The sequence below is a fragment of the Beta vulgaris genome, chromosome 7 (assembly GCF_026745355.1).
Source record: "Beta vulgaris subsp. vulgaris cultivar EL10 chromosome 7, EL10.2, whole genome shotgun sequence".
In the NCBI taxonomy this organism is placed as follows: Eukaryota; Viridiplantae; Streptophyta; class Magnoliopsida; order Caryophyllales; family Amaranthaceae; genus Beta; species Beta vulgaris.
In genome coordinates this window covers 4,749,075-4,772,861 of record NC_079208.1, presented here as the reverse complement: position 1 = coordinate 4,772,861, position 23,787 = coordinate 4,749,075, and the positions used below count along the sequence as shown (strand labels likewise).

The 23,787-nt window shown below is 32.7% G+C and overlaps 3 protein-coding genes and 1 long non-coding RNA gene across 4 annotated transcripts; 1 reads left to right on the top strand and 3 right to left on the bottom strand.

Moving 5' to 3' along the window:
• Positions 1-1,259: 1,259 nt before the first annotated feature.
• On the bottom strand, positions 1,260-3,832 carry LOC104898458 (cytochrome P450 94C1). The gene is made up of 2 exons (XM_010685543.4): positions 3,293-3,832; positions 1,260-2,491 (listed from the first exon to the last, which is right to left on the bottom strand). Exons 1-2 carry the CDS (start codon positions 3,752-3,754, stop codon positions 1,406-1,408), a joined length of 1,548 nt encoding a protein of 515 aa, XP_010683845.1. The 5' UTR covers positions 3,755-3,832; the 3' UTR covers positions 1,260-1,405.
• Positions 3,833-11,201: 7,369 nt separating this feature from the next.
• LOC125491755 (F-box protein At3g07870-like) lies at positions 11,202-12,422 on the bottom strand. Its single transcript, XM_048633845.1, has one exon. It carries the CDS (start codon positions 12,420-12,422, stop codon positions 11,202-11,204), a length of 1,221 nt encoding a protein of 406 aa, XP_048489802.1.
• A 5,336-nt stretch (positions 12,423-17,758) lies between these two features.
• LOC125491754 (uncharacterized) lies at positions 17,759-18,731 on the bottom strand. Its single transcript, XM_048633844.1, has 3 exons — positions 18,206-18,731; positions 17,947-18,123; positions 17,759-17,857 (listed from the first exon to the last, which is right to left on the bottom strand). Exons 1-3 carry the CDS (start codon positions 18,467-18,469, stop codon positions 17,759-17,761), a joined length of 540 nt encoding a protein of 179 aa, XP_048489801.1. The 5' UTR covers positions 18,470-18,731.
• Positions 18,732-20,204: 1,473 nt separating this feature from the next.
• LOC125499401 (uncharacterized) lies at positions 20,205-23,672 on the top strand. The gene is made up of 4 exons (XR_008970469.1): positions 20,205-20,472; positions 21,108-21,184; positions 21,286-21,357; positions 22,856-23,672. It is a non-coding gene; the product is annotated as an uncharacterized LOC125499401 (long non-coding RNA).
• Positions 23,673-23,787: the final 115 nt, after the last annotated feature.

The following is a 23,787-nucleotide window of genomic DNA, read 5'->3' as shown; positions in this document are numbered from 1 at the left end:
GAGTAAGTCCGACCCGTTTCTGCCCAAGCTCGCTTATGATCACATCTAATTCTAGCCATATATGGTTTTTTTAAAGATAAAGTCAGCATGGCGGTGGCATGGGTATCGACGTGCCCAGCGTACATAGGTGGTGACACGGGTGTCAAGAAGCCACTGTGGGTAGGGGTGTGCAAATGGTAGGGTCGGATTGAAATTTAGATCGGACTAGAATTTGGACCGGATCGTACCACACCTAAGATTTCGGTCTGGCCCCCGGTCCGTCGAAAATCAGGATTGCGTGTTTTCGGTCCAAACTCAGAGAATTTCGGTTCGGATCGGTGGAGCGAACTTTCTGTATTTTTTGTAAAATAAAAAATAGTTTAAAGGTTAAATAAATTTCAATGCTATGAAGTTAATTAGAAATCTAAAAACCTACTCTTTATTAAATTGAAGATTATTGTTGTTAGAATTATTAAATTTTAATGTATATAATTTATAAATATCGATAAATCTAAATTAGAAAAGATTCTTTTTAAAAGCATAGTCCGGTTCCAGTCTAAAGAAATCATGATTTTTGGCCCGGACTATGTCTCTAATAAGGTTCATCGTTGTTAAATAATGGTGGAGATAGCCCAAGAAGTTTTTCGTTACCTTTTGATTGCCATAGACCATAGTAACTGTTAGTAAGTTATAGCCTCTAATAATGAGGTGATTAATAGTTTAATACCCTGAAATTATGCTCCTCAAACACCTTCACGGAGCATCAAAGCTTAAACTTGAAGTACATCTTCAACAAATGCAACTTGTTTGGAACCCATTAAACAGATTGAGTCAAATGACCCTAATTGACAAAACCCATTGATCTACTTGCTAGTACTTCTACAACATGATGTATAATATATTAGGAATGCAATTACAGGACACAAGTACTCTTATCTTGTACATTATTAATTGAAATCATAATAAACAATATCATGATTATTTTTTAAGGAATCATATACATATTGAAGCGAAGTTTGTGTATAAAATGTTGGACGACTAATCTATATAGTACATGCAGGAAAAAACTTTATCCACCCAATGGATCAACAACCCACTACTAATAGAAATAAATAAATAGTAGAATTCAACTCATCAGTTCTAATAGTTTTTTAATGCTCTATTTCTAGTAGGTTAACTACCCATCGGATAGATGTATCATTGTCCGTACATACATTATTCCTCCTCGTGGAACCCCTGAAAAAGCTGCAATTGGATCACATTTGTGAGGCACAAAGAAATAGCTGTCATTTGCAAATTGCAAATGATAATTCAGATTCCAAATATTTGCATACCTAGGAATCCAGATGCATGATTTGGCATCATTCACATACATACAAGTATTTCTATATCTATAAACAACATTGTTAACTTGTTCAAGATATTACTACATCTTTTCCCTTGTACAAAAAGTGACAGGCAATCCACCACTAAAGCTAGCAGTTAAACCAGTGGAGAAGCGTGGAGTTTGGCAATAAGAAGTGTTTGGTAACTGAAAATGAAACTCTTTTAGAAGAGAAAGAACAACACATTTGATCTCCATTAGTGCCATTTCTTTACCCAAACAAACCCTAACACCAGCTTGAAAAACAGGATACTTGAAAGCATTTTCATGCATAAACACCCCATCTTTGAGCCATCTTTCAGGGTTAAACTCCAAACAATCTTTACCCCATATTTGTTTCATTCTTCCCATAGCATATGGATGGTAAGTAACCCTAGTTCCTTTCATCACTTTGGTGATCTTATCAGGGAAAACATCATTGTTTAGAGCATATTTTGAGTCAAATTGAACAGGTGGATAAAGCCTCATACTCTCAAAAATTACTGCTTGTAGGTAGTTTAGTTCACCTAATTGATCATATGAGGAAACATGTTGTTGTTGGCCTTGTCCAAGAACTCTATTTGCCTCTAATAAGATGGCGAATTCGACTCGAGGATGTTGAGCCATTAACAAGAAAATGCTGGTTAGAGCTGATGCCACTGAATCTCGGCCTGCTAGTAAGAAACTAACAATGATGTCCCTAAGATATTGATCATTATCCTTTACACTACTTTTCATAAATCTTGAAAGGAGGTTGTTTTCTTCTTCATGGATTATTAAAGAAGGTGATGAGCTTAGTTTCTTACGCCTTTGTTTGATGACTTCCATGGCTATGACATCAATTTCTTTTATGGCGTCTCTTAGATTCTTCTCTTCTCCTATGCCTAGAAACCGTTTTAGCCTCCAAGAAATCGAGCATACCTCTAGTGCTCGTTTAGCTGAGAGCTTGGTTGCTAGATCAAAAGAAGAAGAGAAGTCTTTGAAGGGACTAACAATGTCATGTAGTGGCTCAATTTTCACACCAAAGGAGAATTTTGAGATTGTGCTAAGTGAGAATGCCCTAAAAATCTCTTGCAAATCTACTATTTGGCCATCCATTTTTGCATAAAGGTAGGGCAAAAGATGGTTGTCTATTTGCTCCTTCACCACCTGAAACAACACCAAGTTAGAAGATCTCTATGATATACTCCCTCCGTCCTATATTATTTTACCCTTTTCTTTTGCACAGAGTTTTAGGAGAAATAATGTTGTGAGTCATTAAAAGAAAGAGAAACTATTATTTCATATTAAAGTTGAATGTATGTGTGATGAAAAGTTTGTGGTCCCATTCCAAAAACAACAAAAAAAAAGAAAGGGGTAAACTAATAAGGGACACACTTAAAAGGAATACGGATAAACTAATTGAGAACAGATGGAGTAATTTACTAGCTTCTACTAAATAAAGGTATTGAAATATACAAATCTAGCCTTTTTTGTTTTCCTCAGATCAGGTTTTGTCCTGCTAGACAATAAAATATATATGAATCACAAGTTGTGACCAAGCTCCTTGTTAGATGAGTTTGATTTGCACATATATATTCTGAAATGAAAGTATATATAACATATTTCTTTTGTGTTAGCTAGATACTTGAAGAACTCTATGAAATAGAAGTTTCATCATACTTGTGACCATGCCACATATAGATAAATTAGTAACCTACCTTTTTGTTCATAAAAAGTACTTATATACCAGCCTACTTTTTCTCTCCTCTTTCTTAATATATGTATCAAGAAGCTCGGTTACAACTTTGCAAGTAGAAATAAAAGAACGAGACATATATTATATACCAACCTACTTTTTCTCTCCTCTTTCTTAGTATGTGTATCAAGAAGCTCGGTTACAACATTGCAAGTAGAAAAAAACGAATGAGACATATTATGTATACAATAATGGTTAGCTCTTGCCCTAACCTGGAAGGAATATGATCGGACCGAGTACCTATCAAGCTCGAGGCTCGCCATCTTCCTCTGAAATCTCCATGCATCACCATCAACGTTAAAGATTCCATGCCCTAAGAGATCACCCAAGATAGTGGAGAAGGGTTTTCCTTTAGGATAATTGTTGAAATTGGTCTTTAACATATACTCGACGTTCTTAGGATTGGCTGTGATTATGTTGTCTAAGACATGTATATGAATGGTCTTAGAGGGGGAGTTTTGAAGGAGATGGGTGTACCAATCACATATATTTGGAAACTTTTTGGACCAATTGGAAGTAACATAAGTATGACATATATCACACTTACAATGAAAATATCTTCTTTTGAGTAATATAGAAGTTATCAAAATAATTATCACAATAATAAGAGAGCAAATTAGCAAGAAAAGTGGAACAATTAATTCATAACAGCTTAAGAAAAGTTTATGTTCCATCAATTGGAGAATACAAGAATCTATTTTTTTGAGGGGAGATGTGAAAATGGAGTGGGACGAAAGAGAAAAGATTGAGTGTTAAAAATAGAGAAAAAGGAAGTAATGACAGCAAATATATGCATGCTTTTAATTTTATAATCTAATTGATTGATACTGTGTGTACTATTGAAAAGTTCCATCAATGATCAATAATATATTTACTTCAATTTGATAGTGTTTTAATACTCATTACCAAATCTTAGTCTTGGTTCACTACTTTAATTGATGATGCTGCCTCCTCCACTAACATATAGAAAATTGATTGTCTAGCAATTTTTAAAGTTGGTTTTGGAGCACGTGGGCTAGAATTTAAGTGACTATTTTGTCATCCACCAAAGATGGTACTAATAATAGCACTGATTAAATTGCATAATTAGATAATTTCAAATAGGAAAAATCGACAGGAACAGTCCTAACTACGAGAATTCCGCCATTTCCGGTCTCAACTAAAGATTATTTCTAACTTCTAAGTAGTCCCAACTATGTATCATTTTTGCCGAATTTGATACCAGCAGGTTAATGACCTGCTACAACAGGTAAAACGAAATTTATTTTATTTTTCTCTCCCAAATTTTATTTTCTCTATCCTCTAGTAGGCATCCACCCTCCCATCCCCCACCCTCAAAACTCCGACCCCCCACCCATGTGACACCCCCTCCACAACCCCAACTCTTGGAAGAAAATAGAAGTAACAGACAAAGATGGCGCATGACAGAAGGTGAGGGTTTAGGTGGCGTATCAGGGACACATGGTAGTGGTTTGGGTGGCAGCGCAACTGGGTTGAGTCGAAACCACACAGAAATACACATCAAATCTTCTGATTATTCAAATTATTCTTATCATCTACATCTTATCTTGAATAATTCATCCCTAAAATTCTGAAAAAAGAGAACAATCAACCACACCAAAAAAACAAAATCTCAATTTTCAAATTGGAAAACAAAAAAAAATCCTTTGCCAGTGCTGCTTGCGATAGTTCGAACGGGGCAGTGCAACAGGTAGTTCGAAAGGGGGGGTTGCGATAGTTCGAAGAGAGCAGTGCAACAAGGTGGTGTTGGTGTTTTGGTATCGACATAAAGCAGAGGAGAGAGAGTGGTAATGGAACTTTGGGGATTCCTTTGTCGGTGCTTTCCGGTGAGATTTTGAGGGGGTGGCGGGGGAGGAATGCAGGAGGAAGGAGGGAGGAGGGGGTGGCAAGGACGAAGGACGGGGCTGCAACTGGGAGAAGGTAGTAAGGAGAGAGAAAGGGGAGGGAGAAGGTAGTAAACCAGGTAAAAAATAAAAGTAAAAATAAAAATTAACCGGTAAAATGAGTCACCGGTCAACTGGGACCATTTTTGTAAAACATACTCCAAAGTTGGAACTACTCAAAAATAATCTTTTGATGGGACTGAAAATGGCGGAACGTCCATAGTTGGGACTGTTCCTGTCCATTTTTCCTTTCAAATAAATTTAGTTTATATATTACACAATCATATTTAATTATCAAAATGTTTATTGAGCTATAATCCAACAAAAATATCTTTATTGTAATATAGGGTCGTTTTATAATGTTACCAAAATTGTAGATATTGCAATTGTTCAACATCTAAACCATTGAACCCTGATGAGCAATATTATCTATCAACTATTTGACTATGTAAAGAAGAATATTAAAGTTGAGATTTCTAATTGGCAAATTTTTGATTGAGAACGTCTTAGTCAATTGATTGACTGAAACGGCTCAATCCTAAATCTCGTCTTCTCTTTTTTTGAGTGTTTCACTCCTTTTTCCTTCAATAATTCTTCTGTGTCTCTCCTTCCATATCATCTTTATATCTAATTACTTTGATTTTTCAACATTGATTTTAATTTCATGTTAAAACGGAGATGATGCATGTGGCATTGGTGGCGGCCACCATGATTAAACGAAGCTCGCCATAGACTGACTGAGGAGAAAAAAAAAGTATATTTATATGTATACATGCATAATCATTGAGCTTACAAGCATATCATAAAAAGAGGAAGAAAGAGAGAGAGGGGAAGAATGAGAATCAGAATCATAAATTGAAAAAGTTTTTTCATTATTTATAACATATGTATGACAAAATTAGGTTAACATGCATGTGTTTATTTCAAATATTGATTCCTGTATAAAATACTCCATAGTTTTCTAATATTCTTCCCATTTGGTATTATTTTTGCATTGCTCACATATTCTATTTATTTTAAACATCATTGATGATTCATACGTAAGGAAAATTGACACATGTATTGTCTCATTACATATTTTAAAATTTTTAAAATTTTACGTATTAATAATCAAATATATTGACGTTGAAAAAATATATAATTATATATGTACAAATCAAAATGTTTGCAAAAGTATTATGAGAAATTTCTAAAATATGAAAACAGTGGTTTGTGTTCTCTCTAGCTTAAGATAATAGATTTCAGGCAAAATAAGTTTTAATTAGTTCTAATAAGATTAAATAGTAACTCCAATAAATTTCGATACAATAAGAATTAATAAATTTGTATTATTACATGTCAGCCTAATTCATACAAAAAGAATACAATCATAAAATAAATATCACTATCTGGACTAATCAAAAGTTAATGGTAAAAAAAGCGACTTGTTCTTTTATAAAAAAAAATTCTATAGTACAACACTATATATTAAATAACTTACTTTAGGAAATATTAATGATTATTTTAAGGGGGGTACTCTAATTGAATAAGACCAATGCTTACTTTGATTGGAATTGATTATTATGCTCCATCAGGGTTTCGGGTCGAGTTTGTCTAGGCAACCAACCGTTTAAGTCTCTTAGGGGAGTCAAACGGGGGCAATTTGGTCATTTTAAGCCTTGGAAATTTCACGCGCGTGTTGTTTGGTACCAATGCTGGGTTAGATTGGTACCATTGTCCGAAAATTTTGATACCAAAGTAAGGTTGCTTGGTACCAATCGTGATAACAATGTGATACCAATACCAGGTTATAATGGTACCATTGTGTAACTTTTTGAGTGTTTGAGTCTTTTTTGGACTCAAACAGTTGATTACTAAGGCTTTCTCACTGTCTACCTGCGAAGGGTTCACCTCCAGTCTCCAGATACACATGCTTTTATTCGTATCCGTACAGTGTGCTGGTTACTAAAGTAACTCCATTTTAGGGGAAACAAAGTAAAATAAATTGCAATATTTATGAAGTTTGGACTTTTCACTAATTAAAATACTAATTTGTCAGATACCAAAGATTGACAATGCAGAACCTACCTCCTAATTTAAACCTATTTGTTTATCGGAGATAGATGCATCTATCTATTATATAGATTATTCACTGGAAATAGATAATTGCAAAAATAACAAACTCTGCTATAATGTAATTCATCAATTATTAATGTCGATTTTTAGAGGGTAGATTATCAATCCAAAATCCAATCTAACTCAATCTGAATTTATAACTCGGATCGTATTGAAACTGTATTCGGATTGGATTCGAATTGAGTTTTTTCAAAAATTGAATTTTCGGATCGGATTGGATTGAGGGTAATTGGATCCAAAAATCCAATATAACCGAATAATAGTATGCATTATTGTATTATGTATCTGAATTGGACTTAAGTGCTTAAGTGATTTTTTATATATATATAAAAAAGCCTAGTCCATAGCCTAGTAGGATTAGCACTTCAAACCTTCCCCTAAAACCCTAACAACACTTAATTCCTCATTCGTAAATCTACTAGGCTGCTATTGTGAATAATTTATTTCATTGAAAAACTAGAGTTTTAAAAAATCGGATTTTCGGATTGGGTCCAATTTAGAGTATGAAAAGTCGGATTGGATTGGATCATATTATTCAAACTCCAATTGGTTTGTATTCGGATAACTGAAATCCAAATTTTGATCGGTTCAGATTGGATTAGGTCTTAATCCATATCGTACACCGAACTTTCACCCCTACATCTATCCATTGTATAGACTATTCATTATAAATAGACAATCAAAAAATAATAAACTATGCTAAAATGTACTTCATTAATTATTAATGTCTATTTCCAGTGGGTATATTACCCAATGGGTAAACAAAGTTTGTTCCTTGTTTGCATACCACAATTTATATAAACATAGCTAGAATTGTAGTCAATCGCTTATGACTGGTTCTAGTAAAAATTATTACCCTATTAAAATGCACATTCAGCGCAGAAAGAGAAATTTATGGTGAACTAAAAAATTACATGTCGTTTTTTTTCTTTCCGTTCACCAATTTTTAGAAAATAAATAAAATAAAAAATTTCTTTAATTTCGCATGCATCACGTGTATATCTAGTCCACCTTTTGCACATATTCCTATGTAGTATTGTTGTGATTGAACGCATGTGCATGATTCTCAAGGCATAAAATCATAATCAATACTGACAACATAACTTTTACATCATGTTATATAACTATTAAGAATAAATCAATAACTAATAACATTTAGGTATTAGTTACATTTTTTTATTAGTTATGTTTTTCATATAAAAAGTTAAACTTTCAAATGCAAAAGTTAGTTTTTGATACCAAAAGTGATTTGACATGTTTCTTCAAAGTTTTTGCAAGTACAAACTATCGTCTGATCATGGGTAGTATATATTACCTTTTATGATGAATTTTTGTCAAACTCTTATTTCACTTCGAACATGACCGACATCTTATCAGGTGAAACACATCTTATTAGGTGAAACAACAACAAAATAAGTGTTCGTGGACATTGCCATTACAAACTCGTGCTAATATATTTTACTTACATTCAAATTAAACAACGAATTTAGGTTGTATGCATAGAATGCAGGAGGAAAATAATGCAGGTTTTAGGATGTTTCCATTGATTAGAGAAGAAAAAGGAAATGATTTATGTGTGATATTGAAGTTAGGGCCAATAAAATGCGTTATAATATGGTTTATATGATATACTTAGTATACTTAAGCGCTTCGCTTATATATACTTTAGTGCTTAACTAATATATTAATAATTCATTCAAAAGCAATTTAAAGCTAGTATAACTAGTAGGTCCAAACGCTAACTAATTCTATTGTTGGTTCGATACATGAGCATGACATCAACATGACATCAGTCAGTCTCATATTAAACAATGGACTCTATCTTCTAATCTTCTTTCGGTCCAATTTTATTATCCACATTTATGTTAGATCGACTATATAAATTATGTGGTTAATTATTTAACTTTTATACATTATCATTTGTCATTTTATCCTTCACTAGTGGAAAAAAATTTCTTTTGCTACGTTGCACTTGCACATACTACGGTTTCAATAAAACGGACCATTTTGAAATCATAAAATTGAGAATTTTTTTTAAAAAAGAAAACGTCAAACGCCTCGCACCCATTCTCTCCATAGTTCGACCACAAGGCCTCAATCAGTCTTCTCTCGCAAGTCGCAAGTCGCAAGTCGTAACTGCTCTTCGCTCACTATAAACCCTCAATTCCCTAATTTCTCACCTCCTTTCTCTCCAACACTTCCCTCACATTCTCTCTCCTCAATCATTCTTCTCTCGCAACTTCTCTTCACGCATTGTAAATCCTTTTTTTTGGCCGGAAATCGAGAAGTTTTGAGTTTTTTTATGGAGAGAGTAGAAATGGCGGCGTAACGGCGGAGACACCGTCATCTTCATCGGAATTCGCAATCGCCGGTTCGTCAATTGGCAGCTCAGCAATTGCCGGTTCAGGTGGTTCAGCGAGCAGTACATGTACATCATGTACCTAGGCCGGCATTGACGGCGACAATGTAAGTTTCAGTGACATAATTTTATGATTTTTTTTTTGGTGCGATATGAATGAGCTTAAATCGGTGTTTATTTTGATTGAAATGTTAAAATATTTGAAAGTATTTTGAGAGTTTGGAAAATTAGGTCTATTTTTGCTGTTAATTTAATGCTGCAAGTATGTTTCCTTATTTAGGAAATGAGTAATTGGTTGTTATTGCACGGGAATTGTGTGTTTGTGTCTTCAGTTTAGTATTTGAGATTTGAAAATGGAGGTAATAAATGTGCATCAGTTGATGATATAAAAGCTATGGTGCATTTCTATATACTAGTTTTTATATGCACGCGATGCGTGCGAAAATACGTAAAAAATTAATTTTTTTAGGGGATGTAAAAAATTAAATTAATTGTTAATTATATTTAATAAAATAGGGATATTTAAATTGTTGATGGTTTTCTTTTGTAATGTCTTTTTTTACTTTTAAATTAATTAGGTAGTTTTCTTTTCTGTTTTTAAATTTTTTACTTTTTATTCAAAGTAAGTAGTTAGAATAGAGATGTAATAAGGGTAATATGGGGTTTCTAATATTTTGGTGTCCTACCCCTCTTCCCATATAGAATAAAGATGTCAAGTGTAAATTTAGAAGCGCAAGTGTAAGCGAGACGAATTTTCGAGTGTTCCTGTCTGTTCGTTCGAGTTTAATTGAGCTTGAGTTAAGCTGTTTAGGTGAAGTTTGAGCTCGATCATGAGCATAAATCTATTTTGTGAATGTTTTGAGAAAAATGTTGGAAGAGATAGAAGAGAGATCTTCTTTGAATCTACACAAGGTGATTTACTAGAAGGTGTTAAAGTTTAAGACAAACTCTGGTGTTACCTAATCTGCGATACAAAAATGAGTGAAGAGGATATGCATTTTGCTACCTAATTTAAAGAACGGAAAATTTCAAAAAACGACCTTTTATAACCAACTTTTTTTTAAAAAAAGTATTTTCAAAAAACTATCTTATATATAAATTCCTTTCAATATACTACCATTTTACATTTATATTTAATACTAATCAATAAATGGTAGTCGCAATAGGGGTGGTTGCCGATAGAGTAGCGAGAAAAGAAGAGAGAAACAGAAGGGAAGACAGAAAAAACAATTTACAGTTTAATGATTAAACCTCATTTATGATAAAATGGTAGTATATTAAAACATATTTGTTATATAAGATAGTTTATGAAAATTTTAAAAGGTGGTTTTTTTGAAATTTTTTGATTATAAAAGGTAGTTTTATAAAATTTTCCTAATAAAGAATTGTTAGGCATGCATATAGAGAATTATTGATTTTTGTAGATCCTTCTAGAAGTAAGTTGTTGATAATTTAAATATAAATAGGACTTACAACTTGTTATTTTTCCATAAATTCATGTGCATCAGTTTTGTGTATATTCTTAAAAGAAAGTGAGCATGTAAATATGCAACCATGTAAACGTAATGCAAAAAAAAACGCACCAAAAAATTAATATACTCAATTCCCATACAATTATTGAACTGACTTTCTTATATATCATACATTATTATTATTACCTTATAAAAAAATAGATTATTATTATTACAAACAGTTTCGAGCAAAGGATAACAATCTCATCAGACTTGTATCTTTCCTTACAATTTATGTTATAGATTTGTATCGATCATCTAATGACAAGAAGTTGGAGATGAAAGGTAGTAATCTGAACCCACAGCTCAAATCTGGATCAATCTCCTCCATTACAAGAGACTCTCTCTTTCTTGTTCCTATATCAAAAATCACAAAATTATTTTTGAGACGCGATATCATTAGTATCTTGCCATTGTCGAGGACTTGGATAAACTCCAATGATTCACCATAATAATAATCATCCATCACCGAAACACGAAACCAAGAACTCATCACTCCGTACTCCTTCATCACCCAAATTTCAGGACTGCTATTATATGTGCATATACTGGAGGCTCCAACACAAAGTAACCCATCTAACAAGCTTAAGAAGCTAACATTCATGATCCACTCATCGTTGTAGGGTGTAGGAAAGAACTCGAAAACCTCAGTATCGATGTCGAATCTTAAGATTGAATTTCCGTGACTTGTTAGCCAATGCAACGAATCATTCACCAAAACTGGAGCACTTAAGACATTATAAAAACCATCATGATCATCATATGTACCAATCGTTCTCCAAATTTTGCTATTGCCTAATAGAGTTAAGACCTCAAGAACTCGGTGTCTTTCAGATATATTTTCTGTAAACCTAACCACTTTGTATTGTCCCGACTTCTGGCTATAACCCAGCCCATATTTTGGTTCCATTATCAGAGATGGTTCGTCATACTCAAAAGCAGTATAACAACGACGTGTCACGGGATTTACCAGAAGCAAAGACTCGCGAAGACGACCAATAGTACCATCATTAATCTTGTGTATGTACCTAACAAGAAGCACACCATTGCAAGAACACAAAACGTGCAAATTTGACATTATTATTCTAGAGTCCTTGTCATTATTTGGTACAAGACAATTCGTGTCGAATTTATGAGTAAAGACAAGGGTGTTATTTTTCTTCTCGTATTCTATGAGATAGGAGATACTAGAATTGTCATAGAAACCCATGAAAGTGGATGGAGAAGTTATATTATTATTGTGATGGCGTTGGAATAGTTTAGCAAAGTGAGGATTTTTGACAATACGATTAAACTCGACATTAATACCAGTAATACTACGTAATGATGAAGGACGGGAACATTGAAGGATGGTATAAATAGGTAACCTACTTATAATTTCCATTAAGATATCAGTAGGTAGCACAGTAGGAGATTTTCTCTTTCTCTTCATCATTCTACCTCTTTGCGCCATTATTATAGATTATAGTTGAAGCTGTTCTTAGTTCAGGTGAAAACTAAGAGGTTGAAAATTGAGAAAGACAGAGAATTGGCGTTATACTGTTATTTGAGTTATTATATATAGTACCCGAGTAAACTGAATGATAATAGGTTTAGGAAACTAACATAAATATCTTTAACACCATATAGTAACAAAATATACTCTTGAAGATAGTGAGGTTTAAGGAAATCCGAAACCGTGTCAACAAAAAAAAAGTAATCTTATGTAGGTGAAAAGTTATAATGTTATCTCTTATTCTATTCGTAATAGAGGAGCTAACTTATAAAGTTATCTCATATTTACTTTTGGGTTATCTCATATTTTTAGGATTTCAGAGAATTTGTTGATTTTAGATTATGAGATTTTAAATAGATTATACTAAATGATAATATGATATGTTTTTTTTTTCATCAGCGCCGTCAGAAAAAAAAAGTTTTCACCTTTGTTATACGTGTCATCTTCTCTTTCTATTAACTATTACTTCCTCCGTTTCATAATACTCGTTATACTTTCCATTGTGGAAAGTTTCACATTACAACTATTACATCCTAATCTGAGAAATAACTAAATCCAATTTAAGAAATTTACATAACCCAATATTAAGCAAACTATTTAAAGAAACAGAATAACTCAAAAGTCCAGCTTCCATGCTTCATTTTTAACTACTTGAATCACACGCATACCCAAGTAAGAAATCCTTCCCACCTTTTTCTTTCTATTCCTGCAAATTAGGGGACTCTGTCCCCCAACCATAGCAAAACATTCCACAATATACTCAATCAGCAAGGCTGGTACACAAGCTCCACTTATCACAAAAGAAATAGAAAAAAAATAAAACGTGTCTTTCCATAAAAGTGATAAATTTTCTTCCTTATTACCATTACTAAAGATCTTACCAAACAGTTTCAAATCTTATTCAAATTGACTTACACAAATATACAAATGGTTGGGAATAGTTATAAATAGATATACGATTTACTTTAGACCCACATAATTTTGATTAGGGAAAGAGAACCTGATTAGAGAGATATAATTGTGTCTAACTGATGAGGGACGTCTCCCTTCTCTTATCATTTCTGCTTGCAAGACTTTCAGGACATGTCCCAATACATATTCATATTCCTTATCATTCACATAAACAAACATCACTGCTAAGCAGCTTCTTTCCTCAATCGATTCATATATACAAAATAGAAATCATCGTTCTTATACAGTTAATATACGAAACAAAACTTATTTAGAGAATTGATGAAAATCATTCTTTAACAAAGACTATTTAGAACTAATCTCATCATGTGAAATACAACAATTTATTTGATTTCAGGCTTTAAGGAAACGTTATATATTAGAGAGGGAAAATAAAAATAGTTCTTTCTTCGAAAACACTATGGATACCTAATTGTAAAATATTGATTTTTAAAGAAAATGATTAACTAAGTGAAGGTTGAGTATTATTCATCAAGAGTTCCTTTTCTTAAGGTAAAGTAAACTATACAAAGTTTTCTGTGAAATTATGAAATTCAAAAGTATAGTTTAAGATTGTTATTCAAAACTATTCTTGAGAAACACCTATTATTAGTAGGGTCTTATGTATCTAAATATTACTTTGATAGTATTATTATATTAATAAATAGACCTTGAAATCGAAACAATCCATTTTTGTTTCTTTTCCGATAAAAATATAATTTAATCGTTAAAAGTGCTTAATCATCATGATTCAATAATTTTGACTCCCATACTATTATATTAAGCTACTGTCCCTTTATGTTAAATTACTCAAAAATTCTTCTTAATAAAGTTCTTAACACTTTAGACAAAATTTAATCTCAAAAGTCTAGTAACGATAGTCACAATTTGGTACTTAACTCAATTTTAGTTCTTAGGTACTTGTATCCACTAATTCTTAAAATTAACTATAGCATAGCTACTGCCATATTATGTAATACTTTAATTAGAAACTTCATACAAAACAACTAGATACATATCCATGAATTATAATGTTCAAAAATCATGTTTTTGTGACAAACTAAGCATAAAACTAGTGGGAAACTTCACATGCACTTGATTAGTCACCAAAACAATAATTATCCAAATATATAATCATCATAAATCCACATGCACACAACAATTTCGTAGCAATAATCACACACAAATAATTTACAGAAATTTTTAACCAAAATTAAGTGTTTTAGTGTAATGCTTGTGTACCTTGCTTGCTTGCTAGCTTTTTCACTCCTAAACCTCCTTGAAATCTTGATTCTCTACTGAACTTCTTAGTACCTATATCCAAAATAATATCATCAATAATCTCATAAGAATACTCTCAAAAATCAACCCAAAGAATCAATTTTTCAACCATACATTACTTACCTCACCTACCTTTTTCTTCCCTTGACTTTGATTAATCTCCTTGGACCTTTGGCTTGAAAATTTTTCTTCCCAATACCTATTATCAACTGAAATAACTAGATATCAACTTGCATGTAAATTTTAGGAGTTTTTATGCAGCAATCTAGGAGAGGGAGACGAAGAACCAAAACTGGTTCCTAAAAACCAGAACAGGCGAGTAAGAGAGAGAGGAAAAGAAATATCCGGGTCTTTCTGGTTTTCACTCTAAATGGAATGAAATTTCTACCCTAAGTTCCCTATGTATTTAAGACACCCTCATGTAATTATTTTAAGCTTTGACGGAATTTATAAGGTTCAAATCTCTAATTCCCATAAAGGTGTGTTCAGAAATTTCTGAACAGTCCCCATTTAATGTTTTACCTTTGTTTACCCACTTAAGGCTTGGATATCCACTTGAAAATTTAAACATAAACTCCCAATAAGCCCATATTCATACCCAATTCCTTTTCTCCTCTTGGATCCATCTCTTTTATTTTATTTAAATCATTTCTTACTAACTCGTTATTCGTGAATTCTATAAATAAATTATTTAATAATGCATACTTGTAACTAATAATGTAAAACAAATCTTAATCCTATTACTTGATATTGTACATTTAATAACCTTAAGAACGTTTAGCAATTCAAACTTAGATTCAAACAATTCTACACAAAAATCACTAAAATAGAGAAGAACTTACTTAGTTTGAATTGCTTCAGATGATCGAGCACCGAAATTGAGAGAGATGAGAGGAGCACCGAAATTGAGATGAGAAAGAAGAGACGAATGAGGAGTGGAGGATTGAAGGGATAAATTGGATTGAGTTGAATTTGTTTGGGTTGAATTTGTTTGGGTTGAATTATTAATTGGGTTAAATTATAGACTGAGTTAAATTTGATTGAGGGCCTAAACTGATAAGCTTAATTTCAGTTCAGTTCAGCTCTAATCAATTCAGTTCAGTTCAGCTCCAATCAGTTCAATTCAGTTCAGCTCCTACTATCCTCCTCACATAAACAATTCAGTTCAGTTCAGTTCAGTTCAGCTCCAATCAGTTCAGTTCAGTTCAGCTCAATTCAGTAAATTAGAACAGGCCCTGAGTTATGTCCGAGCCAGGCAGCTTGGCTCGCTTTCAAGACAATATGGTCTTGACCCAGTCTGACATTTAGAGCTTTGCCCCGAAAATACGCAGAAGAGCTTTAACGTGGACGAAGCTGGAGTCGTAGATGCACTGTAGCCTGTAGGAGAGTCATAGATGCACTTTGGTTCCCCCGTGTCGCTCGTGGATCACCCACCTTAGGCTTCTCTTCGATCTAGTGTTGGTGACGGCGTGGTCGGTTTACAACATCCAGAAGGAGTCCACTTTTATAAAGCTAATTCATAATTCATTTACAAATCGAGCATTTGCTCGGGGCTTATCTAGTAATATTAATAACACAGCACGTGTGTAATGCGCTATTTTATAAGCGTCATAGTTAGATGATAAATATAGCGCTTTTATAAAGCGCTATGATTAAAACTTAAAAGCTACATATTATTAGCGCTTTTATAAAGCGCTATAATCTATAAACATATATTAAAAGGAGTGCCGCACAATGTCGATGCACCACATGCACTTTTGCATCTTGTAGTCGCGCCACATGGACTCTTCCAAATACGCCATGTGTCCATGAATATATTCAACTAATAAGATTAGTTAAAAAATTGCAAATACAAAGGTTTGAACCTATGACCTATAAGATGAAATGTTAAGTTTCAACCACTAATCCACAACAATTTTATTAGTTACAACATCAAATAAATTATTATAATTAAGTCTCATAGTCATATTTAATTAACTAATTTAAAGGTTATATATTATTTATTTTTCTAATATTTTTAGCTACAACTACGAATATTATTTTCATGCTAAAAACTTTGATCTATTGTCTTTTAAATTTACTTACCAAAACTCACAAAATAAGCAATTTTATATACGGAGTACTCCGTATAATATACATTAATTCACTTACCAAAACACTAGTTAAAACTTAAAAGTTATTGTCTTCTAATTGAATTGTCATATGGAGTACTTTACTTCATAATTTTATTGGAATACAAAAAAAATTAAACCACCTTTTTTCAAAAAAAAATAAACCACCTTTTTTCAAAAAAATTGAACCACCTTTTTTCAAAAAAAAATAAACCACCTTTTTTCAAAAAAATTGAACCACCTTTTTTCAAAAAAATCAAACCACCTTTTTTCAAAAAAATTAAACCAGCTTTTTTCAAAAAAATTAAACCACCTAAACCATTAACCTTCGCTCATCCTCTTTTGTCGCTGCTTCTCGCTGCTGGTGCTCACTCTCCTCCTTCTCCACGCTGTTGTCGCTGTAATTCGCTTTTTCGACTCTCCAATCAGGTACAATTCATTACTCTTCCCAATCAAGTTATATTCGTACAATTTATGCAATTAGCGGTTGTGAATTTGGGGTTGAATTGAGTTCGAACTAGGGCTCGGATAATGATTGGATTTTTGCTCGAATTATGTTCCAATTGTGGCTCAAATTATGACTTGAATTAATTTTTTATTTAGGGCTCGAATTGTCTTCGAATTATGGTTAGAATTGTGTTCTAATTAGTGCTTGAATTGTGCTATTTGTTTTGGAGTTCATCTAATTTTGGGTTGAATTTTTTCTCAGTTTTGTGTTCTGATTTTGGTCGTCTTTTTATGGTGTAAGTGATTTTGGTCGTCTTTTTATGGTGTAAGTGAATCATGAGATGAAGGTTTTGATTCGTGACATTAACAGGACTCTCCAAGGAGAGTGGACTGTTAACTTCATGCATGCTCCAAGGAGTGCCAACTGTGTGGCACATGATCTAGCTGCTCATGCTCTTTCCATGAATTGCAACACCAAAGCTTATGGCTATATTCCTGATTGTGCTAGTATGACATGTCTTCAGATTGGTCCAATATTGGAGGTTGAGGTTGAGGTTGAGATGTGGGCAATACCTCCTCCGAGACCGGCACTGACACCGGAGTCTGAAAAGATGACCAGAGGAGTCAAATATACATGATATGTAGTTAAGTACACAACACAAACAAGGAATAACATGCACTCTTGAAGTTACCTCATTCTCCACTGGAACTTCATTCTCCACCGGAACCTCATTCTCCACAGGAGGCACAGGAACTTCATTTTCCACCGGAGGCACAGGAACTTCATTTTCCACCGGAGGTGTCATCAACAAGGGAACAGGACCTATTTGATTCAGAGGCACAGGTTCGCATATGTGGCAGGGTAATATCTGAAAAAAGAAGACAAATAGTTAGTGCCTTTTAAGTAGTCAACTAATACAAAATATTAAAAATATTCAACTTTAAACTTACTTGATCAGCCGTTAGGGCTTTGAGATTATAAACTTCAGCCCTTTTAGAATGGTACTTCTCAAGACCAATCTGAGATATGTTATACTCATACGCCATCCTAGCACAATCAGGAATATAGCCATAAGCTTTGGTGTTGCAATTCATGGAAAGAGCATGAGCAGCTAGATCATGTGCCACACAGTTGGCACTCCTTGGAGAATGCATGAAGTTAACAGTCCACTCTCCTTGGAGAGTCCTGTTAATGTCACGAATCAAAACTTTCATCTCATGATTCACTTACACCATAAAAAGACGACCAAAATCACTTACACCATAAAAAGACGACCAAAATCAGAACACAAAACTGAGAAAAAAATTCAACCCAAAATTAGATGAACTCCAAAACAAATAGAACACAATTCAAGCACTAATTAGAACACAATTCTAACCATAATTCGAAGACAATTCGAGCCCTAAATAAAAAATTAATTCAAGTCATAATTTGAGCCACAGTTGGAACATAATTCGAGCAAAAATCCAATCATTATCCGAGCCCTAGTTCGAACTCAATTTAACCCCAAATTCACAACCGCTAATTGCATAAATTGTACGAATATAACTTGATTGGGAAGAGTAATGAATTGTACCTGATTGGAGAGTCGAAAAAGCGAATTACAGCGACAACAGCGTGGAGAAGGAGGAAAGTGAGCACCAGCAGCGAGAAGCAGCGACAAAAGAGGATGAGCGAAGGTTAATGGTTTAGGTGGTTTAATTTTTTTGAAAAAAGGTGGTTTAATTTTTTTGAAAAAAGGTGGTTTAATTTTTTTTTGAAAAAAGGTGGTTTAATTTTTTTTTAAAAAGGTGGTTTAATTTTTTTGTATTCCAATAAAATTATGAAGTAAAGTACTCCATATGACAATTCAATTAGAAGACAATAACTTTTAAGTTTTAACTAGTGTTTTGGTAAGTGAATTAATGTATATTATACGGAGTACTCCGTATATAAAATTGCTTATTTTGTGAGTTTTGGTAAGTAAATTTAAAAGACAATAGATCAAAGTTTTTAGCATGAAAATAATACTCGTAGTTGTAGCTAAAAATATTAGAAAAATAAATAATACATAACCTTTAAATTAGTTAATTAAATATGACCATGAGACTTAATTATAATAATTTATTTGATGTTGTAACTAATAAAATTGTTGTGGATTAGTGGTTGAAACTTAACATTTCATCTTATAGGTCATAGGTTCAAACCTTTGTATTTGCAATTTTTTAACTAATCTTATTAGTTGAATATATTCATGGACACATGGCGTATTTGGAAGAGTCCATGTGGCGCGACTACAAGATGCAAAAGTCCATGTGGTGCATCGACATTGTGCGGCACTCCTTTTAATATATGTTTATAGATTATAGCGCTTTATAAAAGCGCTAATAATATGTAGCTTTTAAGTTTTAATATAGCGCTTTATAAAAGCGCTATATTTATCATCTAACTATGGCGCTTATAAAATAGCTCATTACACACGCGCTGTGTTATTAATATTACTAGATAAGCCCCGAGCAAATGCTCGATTTGTAAATGAATTATGAATTAGCTTTATAAAAGTGGACTCCTTCTGGATGTTGTAAACCGACCACGCCGTCACCAACACTAGATCAAAGAGAAGCCTAAGGTGGGTGACCCACGAGTGACACGGGGGAACCAAAGTGCATCTATGACTCTCCTACAGGCTACAGTGCATCTACGACTCCAGCTTCGTCCACGTTAAAGCTCTTCTGCGTATTTTCGGGGCAAAGCTCTAAATGTCAGACTGGGTCCGGACCATATTGTCTTGAAAGCGAGCCAAGCTGCCTGGCTCGGACATAACTCAGGGCCTGTTATGATTTACTGAACTGAACTGATTGGATCTGAACTGAACTGAACTGATTGGAGCTGAACTGAACTGAATTGTTTATGTGAGGAGGATAGTAGGACCTGAACTGAATTGAACTGATTGAAGCTGAACTGAACTGAATTGATTAGAGCTAAACTGAACTGAAATTAAGTTGATCAGAACAGGCCCTCAATCAAATTTAACTCAGTCTATAATTTAACCCAATTAATAATTCAACCCAAACAAATTCAATCCAATTAATAATTCAACCCAAACAAATTCAACCCAATCCAATTTATCCCTTCAGTCCTCCACTCCTCATTCGTCTCTTCTTTCTCATCTCAATTTCGGTGCTCCTCTCATCTCTCTCAATTTCGGTGCTCGATCATCTGAAGCAATTCAAACTAAGTAAGCTCTTCTCTATTTTAGTGATTTTTGTGTAGAATTGTTTGAATCTAAGTTAGAATTAATAAACGTTCTTAAGGTTATTAAATATACAATATCAAGTAATAGGATTAAGATTTGTTTTACATTATTAGTTACAAATATGCATTATTAAATAATTTATTTATAGAATTCACGAATAATGAGTTAGTAAGAAATGATTTAAATAAAATAAAAGAGATGGATCCAAGAGGAGAAAAGGAATTGGGTATGAATATGGGCTTATTGGGAGTTTATGTTTATATTTTCAAGTGGATATCCAAGCTTTAAGTGGGTAAACAAAGGTAAAACATTAAATGGGGACTGTTCAGAAATTTCTGAACACACCTTTATGGGAATTAGAGATTTGAACCTTATAAATTCCGTCAAAGCTTAAAATAATTACATGAGGGTGTCTTAAATACATAAGGGAACTTAGGGTAGAAATTTCATTCCATTTAGAGTGAGAACCAGAAAGGCCCAGAGATTTCTTTTCCTCTCTCTCTTACTCGCCTGTTCTGGTTTTTAGGAACCAGTTTTGGTTCTTCGTCTCCCTCTCCTAAATTGCTGCATAAAAACTCCTCAAAATTTACATGCAAGTTGATATCTAGTTATTTCAGTTGATAATAGGTATTGGGAAGAAAAATTTTTAAGCCAAAGGTCCAAGGAGATTAATCAAAGTCAAGGGAAGAAAAAGGTAGGTGAGGTAAGTAATGTATGGTTGAAAAATTGATTCTTTGGGTTGATTTTTGAGAGTATTCTTATGAGATTATTGATGATATATCATTTTGGATATAGGTACTAAGAAGTTCAGTAGAGAATCAAGATTTCAAGGAGGTTTAGGAGTGAAAAAGCTAGCAAGCAAGCAAGGTACACAAGCATTACACTAAAACACTTAATTTTGGTTAAAAATTTCTGTAAATTATTTGTGTGTGATTATTGCTACGAAATTGTTGTGTGCATGTGGATTTATGATGATTATATATTTGGATAATTATTGTTTTTGGTGACTAATCAAGTGCATGTGAAGTTTCCCACTAGTTTTATGCTTAGTTTGTCACAAAAACATGATTTTTGAACATTATAATTCATGGATATGTATCTAGTTGTTTTGTATGAAGTTTCTAATTAAAGTATACTTAATATGGCAGTAGCTATGCTATAGTTAATTATAAGAATTAGTGGATACAAGTACCTAAGAACTAAAATTGAGTTAAGTACCAAATTGTGACTATCATTACTAAATTTTTGAGATTAAATTTTGTCTAAAGTGTTAAGAACTTTATTAAGAAGAATTTTTGAGTAATTTAACATAAAGGGACAGTAGCTTAATATAATAGTATGGGAGTCAAAATTATTGAATCATGATGATTAAGCACTTTTAACGATTAAATTATATTTTTATCGGAAAAGAAACAAAAATGGATTGTTTCGATTTCAAGGTCTATTTATTAATATAATAATACTATCAAAGTAATATTTAGATACATAAGACCCTACTAATAATAGGTGTTTCTCAAAGAATAGTTTTGAATAACAATCTTAAACTATACTTTCGAATTTCATAATTTCACAGAAAACTTTGTATAGTTTACTTTACCTTAAGAATAGGAACTCTTGATGAATAATACTCAACCTTCACTTAGTTAATCATTTTCTTTAAAAATCAATATTTTACAATTAGGTATCCATAGTGTTTTCGAAGAAAGAACTATTTTTATTTTCCCTCTCTAGTATATAACGTTTCCTTAAAGCCTGAAATCAAATAAATTGTTGTAATAAAGATTCTTTTATTCTCTTAGTGAGGACTTCACATGATGAGATTAGTTCTAAAAAGTCTTTGTTAAAGAATGATTTTCATCAATTCTCTAAATATGTTTTGTTTCGTATATTAACTGTATAAGAACGATGATTTCTATTTTGTATATATGAATCGATTGAGGAAAGAAGCTGCTTAGCAGTGATGTTTGTTTATGTGAATGATAAGGAATATGAATATGTATTGGGACATGTCCTGAAAGTCTTGCAAGCAGAAATGATAAGAGAGGGGAGACGTCCCTCATCAGTTAGACACAATTATATCTCTCTAATCAGGTTCTCTTTCCCTAATCAAAATTATGTGGGTCTAAAGTAAATCGTATATCTATTTATAACTATTCCCAAGCATTTGTATATTTGTGTAAGTCAATTTGGATAAGATTTGAAACTGTTTGGTAAGATCTTTAGTAATAATAATAAGGAAGAAAATTTATCACTTTTATGGAAAGACACGTTTTATTTTTCTTTTTCTTTTGTGATAAGTGGAGCTTGTGTACCAGCCTTGCTGATTGAGTATATTGTGGAATGTTTTGCTATGGTTGGGGGACAGAGTCCCCTAATTTGCAGGAATAGAAAGAAAAGGTGGGAAGGATTTCTTACTTGGGTATGCGTGTGATTCAAGTAGTTAAAAATCAAGCATGGAAGCTGGACTTTTGAGTTATTTTGTTTTTATAAATAGTTTGCTTATTATTGGGTTATGTAAATTTCTAAAATTGGATTTAGTTATCTGTCAGGATGTAATAGTTGGTAGTTATTTTCTTTTGCTAATTATCAAGTAAGTTAATTATGATATCATTAAGCTACCCCGTTGGTGTTTGGAGGTAGTTTCAGTAACACCACTCTGGTTAGATGCTTAGCTCATGTTCAACTAAGGGTTTATGAGCGGCTACACTTCCTTTTTGGGCAATAAACTCTCTCTATCTCTCTTCTCTCACATGGGTCCCTTTTCTTTTTACTCTCTACCTTTCTCTTCTCCAAAAAAATGCCTAGAAGTCCGTGATTGAAAAGTGTAGCGAATAAAATGAAACGGAGAAAGTATGTAAGATTTGTAACTCTCTCACACCCATTCCATTTAAATGATTTATTAACGGTCAAAGAAAGTCATGTTACTTGAATAAAATATTGCATTGGATTATGTGTAGACTGTAGAGTATATGCTTTGTGTTATAAAAAATTTAGTAAGAAATGAAATTCGTTTTACTTGAATAAATATCAGATTTATGTGCAACATATGTTTTATATAAACTATAAGTATTATAACAAATCACAATTATATCAAAGTTTTCACAAATTAGTTGATCAAAAAAGTGAATCGTAATATTATTATCTTAGATAATCTAAGATATTTTTAGAGAAATCTTTTATCTTCTTCTACAAATTTTTAACCTTATTATAAATGGATCTTTTTAAAGTTATTTTTCAACTTCTTTCGAATGATACAAATCTTTATAAATTTTCTAAGTATATATACATTGTATAAAA

Excerpts from the sequence above, each read along its gene's own strand:
- LOC104898458 (XM_010685543.4), bottom strand. The coding sequence starts at position 3,754 with ATGGAACATAAACTTTTCTTAAGCTGTTATGAATTAATTGTTCCACTT. Across the intron at positions 2,492-3,292 it reads TCCGATCATATTCCTTCCAG|GTGGTGAAGGAGCAAATAGA; the intron begins GTTAGGGCAAGA and ends GTGTTGTTTCAG.
- LOC125491755 (XM_048633845.1), bottom strand. The coding sequence starts at position 12,422 with ATGGCGCAAAGAGGTAGAATGATGAAGAGAAAGAGAAAATCTCCTACT.
- LOC125491754 (XM_048633844.1), bottom strand. The coding sequence starts at position 18,469 with ATGAAAGTTTTGATTCGTGACATTAACAGGACTCTCCAAGGAGAGTGG. Across the intron at positions 18,124-18,205 it reads AAGCCCTAACGGCTGATCAA|ATATTACCCTGCCACATATG; the intron begins GTAAGTTTAAAG and ends TTCTTTTTTCAG. Across the intron at positions 17,858-17,946 it reads AAGTTCCAGTGGAGAATGAG|ACTCCGGTGTCAGTGCCGGT; the intron begins GTAACTTCAAGA and ends TCATCTTTTCAG.